This window comes from Amphimedon queenslandica, unplaced genomic scaffold (assembly GCF_000090795.2).
Source record: "Amphimedon queenslandica unplaced genomic scaffold, v1.1 AMPQUscaffold_8903_Cont19157, whole genome shotgun sequence".
Taxonomy (NCBI): Eukaryota; Metazoa; Porifera; class Demospongiae; order Haplosclerida; family Niphatidae; genus Amphimedon; species Amphimedon queenslandica.
Genome location: NW_003550824.1, coordinates 1 through 2,920, shown reverse-complemented (window position 1 = coordinate 2,920; position 2,920 = coordinate 1). Strand labels below are relative to the sequence as shown.

Sequence of the window (2,920 nt, the reverse complement as noted above, 5' to 3'; positions counted from 1 at the left end):
AATGAATAATTAAAAACTAGTAAATAACTATACATTCTAGTAGTACATGTACATAGGAAGCTAATCATATTTATGGCACTGCGTTCCAAAGAAGGGGAAAAGGAACAATAGAGAGATTATAGTTTACCTTTTCTGGACCATCGTTGAACTCTTCTAGTGTAAATGATGTGGCTTCTCCATTAACACTACATACAGTAGAATGAGGATGGACGACGGGTTGGGAGAAATACATACAAAAACAAAGGAAGATTATTATTGTGTTTACAGAAAACGAACAAACACAAAACAAGAAAGAGAGGGAGAGAAGGGGAGGAAAAGAAAAGACATGAGAGGTGAGAGAGAGAGACAAACAGTGAATGAGAAGAAGTTAAGGTGTATGACTCACTCATATTTGTCAGTTGCTTTATATTGTCCTGTTATGAAAGAGACAGAAAGAGTGCAAGACAAATTAAATGAATGATAGACAGGACATAATCAACACAAACTTACTATAGAAATAACAACCTGTAGCTGTAATCACCACAACTAGGATTATTAGGACAGCACCAACAATTAAACCACTCACAGCATACACCACTGTCCCTGAGTAGAGGACAAATGAATGAAGGTGTATCAATATTAATAACAAAATAATCACAACATACTGTCATTTTGAGAAGACACAGCTTGAGTATTCGAGGGTGATATAGTGATTGAACTACTTCGCTGGATGGTACTACTAGGCTGAATTACACTACTGGAGCTGGTAGCTTGTAATGTATTACTAATACTGCCAGTTGAGGATGAAACACCTACACAAATAGGATGAGGTAAAGGCATAGTGCAATGGAACCTATGTAAAGTGTCAATTTGTATAGGATTAACTCACTTGGGTCTATTGTGACGTTAACCTTTCCACTCTTTATAGAGCCAGCACCATTTGTAACAATACACTGATAACCTCCTATGTACTGTTGGGTGAGGGATGAGATTGTGAGTTCAGAGTAGCTGGATTGTGTGATAACTGTGATATAAGGATCACTATTAGGGTCAAGTAATGAGTCGTTGCGTTCCCACTTCACATCAATGGAGCTATCATAAGTTTCATATGTACAATTGATAATAACAGATCCTGTGCTTTGATAAATATAAATATCAACAAGTGGAATGCCTTTACAGAGAAAAACAGAATAATTATGATACATTATGTTATCACGCTTACTTAATGGCTGTACATTAATAGTTACAGTAGTCTCCCTGTTTATTCCTGGCAAAACAATGTGGGTTAATCGACAAGTATAGCTCCCACTAGCTGCTCTATCAATATCAATTATACTCAGACTCAGCGGAGGATTATTAATCACAGGAGTCAATTCACTACCGTCACTATCATTAATCCATACATAACGTGGCATACCAGTATTACCAGGATCAGAACATGTTAATGTTAAATTAGATCCTTCAGTCACATCAACTGAGCCATCAGGTGATACAGTTGGATTAAGAAAAACTAATGAAAGAAATAATATATATGAATTTATTAATTTCAACTTACCAAAGTCACCAAAGGTAATAATGTTTTGTTGACCAGTACTTGATGATGAACAAGTAATAGTATCATCAACATTAACAAGATCATCAGGATACTCAAGGGTCATACGCATAGTATCAGATGTGCTTGATAAGTTCACATTTCCATTGAAATCACCATCATTCAATACAGTGCTACCTTTCCTCCATACACCATCAGAGAATGTAAAAAAGTTTCCTTGTTTATCCAAGAATCTACACTGAAGACACAATGGTTCCGTCAATGGCACATGTATAGTTCTGTCATTAAGAATAAAAACAGAAACAACGTCAGGAGGACACTGAGCTTGACAAAACCAGTCAGCATCTGAAAGAGAAGAGCAATAAAGTTTGTGGTCTCGCACGTTCTCTAATTACTTATCAAAAGGAGAAAAACCATCAGGAGACTCCTCACCCCTACTGGGGCCTGGTCACTGTGAAATCTGCAAGACATCTTATCAGTCTCCCCTCTCTGATGTGTAAAATAATCTCGTTCTCTCGCCCTAAATTCGGAAAAATAAAAATGAACAGAACATGAAATGAAATGCAGCACTGCCTGTTTCTGCGCATGCTCAATGAGGGACTCAGCCACGTGCCCACTCTCTTCTTAACAAAAGGTACGACAAAATGGCACCCAATGGGTCATCATTATATTCCTTTTCTTTTTATTTTAATGTATAGGTGATAGAATAGTGTTAAGCTGAGAGATGCCTTTCGGTGGAGTTACGGTGAAGGACGTTGATCCTCACGAATTTGTTAGGCAACTAGCTGAATGGCTCAAATTGTTAGTAATTTGATCAAATTATATTTAAAAAAACCCCTCTCTCTAAATATATTGTGTCTGATTACACTCTTACCATCTTTTTCAGGAGTGGTAAGATAAAGCTGCCATTGTATGTTGATTTTGTGAAGACTGGCCCACATAAAGAGCTGTCTCCATATGACAAAGACTGGTATTACATCCGGGCAGCAAGCATAGCTAGACACATCTACCTAAGGAAAGGAGTTGGCATTGGAGCACTTGCTAAAGTCTATGGAGGTGAAATATTAGTGTTTGATGGGTGTGGTTGATTAGTTATTATTATTATTAGGTAAGCAGAGGAGGGGTGCTCGTCCTGGTGTGTACAGGAAAGCTAACACTGCCATCCTCCGTCATGTTGTCCAGAGCTTAGAGAAAATGAGAATACTTGATAAGGACTCCAACGGGTAAGAAAATGAAGGAAGAGTTTGTCAGTCATTTTGTTTATAAATGTGACGGCTTTGCTCATGTTTCAGTGTTTTTATTGTTGCCTATATCCAGTGATAGTGATGGTTATTTTGTGGGTAGTGATATTCCTATTGTTGGCTAATGATGTTTACCATGCTAATGCTG

At 37.5% G+C, this 2,920-nt stretch overlaps 2 protein-coding genes across 2 annotated transcripts; one reads left to right on the top strand and one right to left on the bottom strand.

The window, feature by feature from the left end:
* Positions 1-69: 69 nt before the first annotated feature.
* LOC109591123 (uncharacterized) lies at positions 70-2,028 on the bottom strand. Its single transcript, XM_020006917.1, has 7 exons — positions 1,927-2,028; positions 1,535-1,876; positions 869-1,489; positions 645-791; positions 490-582; positions 386-413; positions 70-185 (listed from the first exon to the last, which is right to left on the bottom strand). The coding sequence occupies exons 1-7, from the start codon at positions 2,000-2,002 to the stop codon at positions 71-73; spliced, it is 1,422 nt and encodes a 473-aa protein (XP_019862476.1). The 5' UTR covers positions 2,003-2,028; the 3' UTR covers position 70.
* A 202-nt stretch (positions 2,029-2,230) lies between these two features.
* On the top strand, positions 2,231-2,789 carry LOC100631636 (40S ribosomal protein S19-like). The gene is made up of 3 exons (XM_020006916.1): positions 2,231-2,332; positions 2,418-2,587; positions 2,640-2,789. Exons 1-3 carry the CDS (start codon positions 2,256-2,258, stop codon positions 2,756-2,758), a joined length of 366 nt encoding a protein of 121 aa, XP_019862475.1. The 5' UTR covers positions 2,231-2,255; the 3' UTR covers positions 2,759-2,789.
* Positions 2,790-2,920: the final 131 nt, after the last annotated feature.

Coding starts and splice junctions, on each gene's coding strand:
- LOC109591123 (XM_020006917.1), bottom strand. CDS start 2,002: ATGTCTTGCAGATTTCACAGTGACCAGGCCCCAGTAGGGGTGAGGAGT. Junction 583..644: donor TGTGTCTTCTCAAAATGACA/GTATGTTGTGAT, acceptor TCCTCTACTCAG/GGACAGTGGTGTATGCTGTG. Junction 186..385: donor AAAGCAACTGACAAATATGA/GTGAGTCATACA, acceptor TACTGTATGTAG/TGTTAATGGAGAAGCCACAT.
- LOC100631636 (XM_020006916.1), top strand. CDS start 2,256: ATGCCTTTCGGTGGAGTTACGGTGAAGGACGTTGATCCTCACGAATTT. Junction 2,333..2,417: donor CTAGCTGAATGGCTCAAATT/GTTAGTAATTTG, acceptor CATCTTTTTCAG/GAGTGGTAAGATAAAGCTGC. Junction 2,588..2,639: donor ACTTGCTAAAGTCTATGGAG/GTGAAATATTAG, acceptor TATTATTATTAG/GTAAGCAGAGGAGGGGTGCT.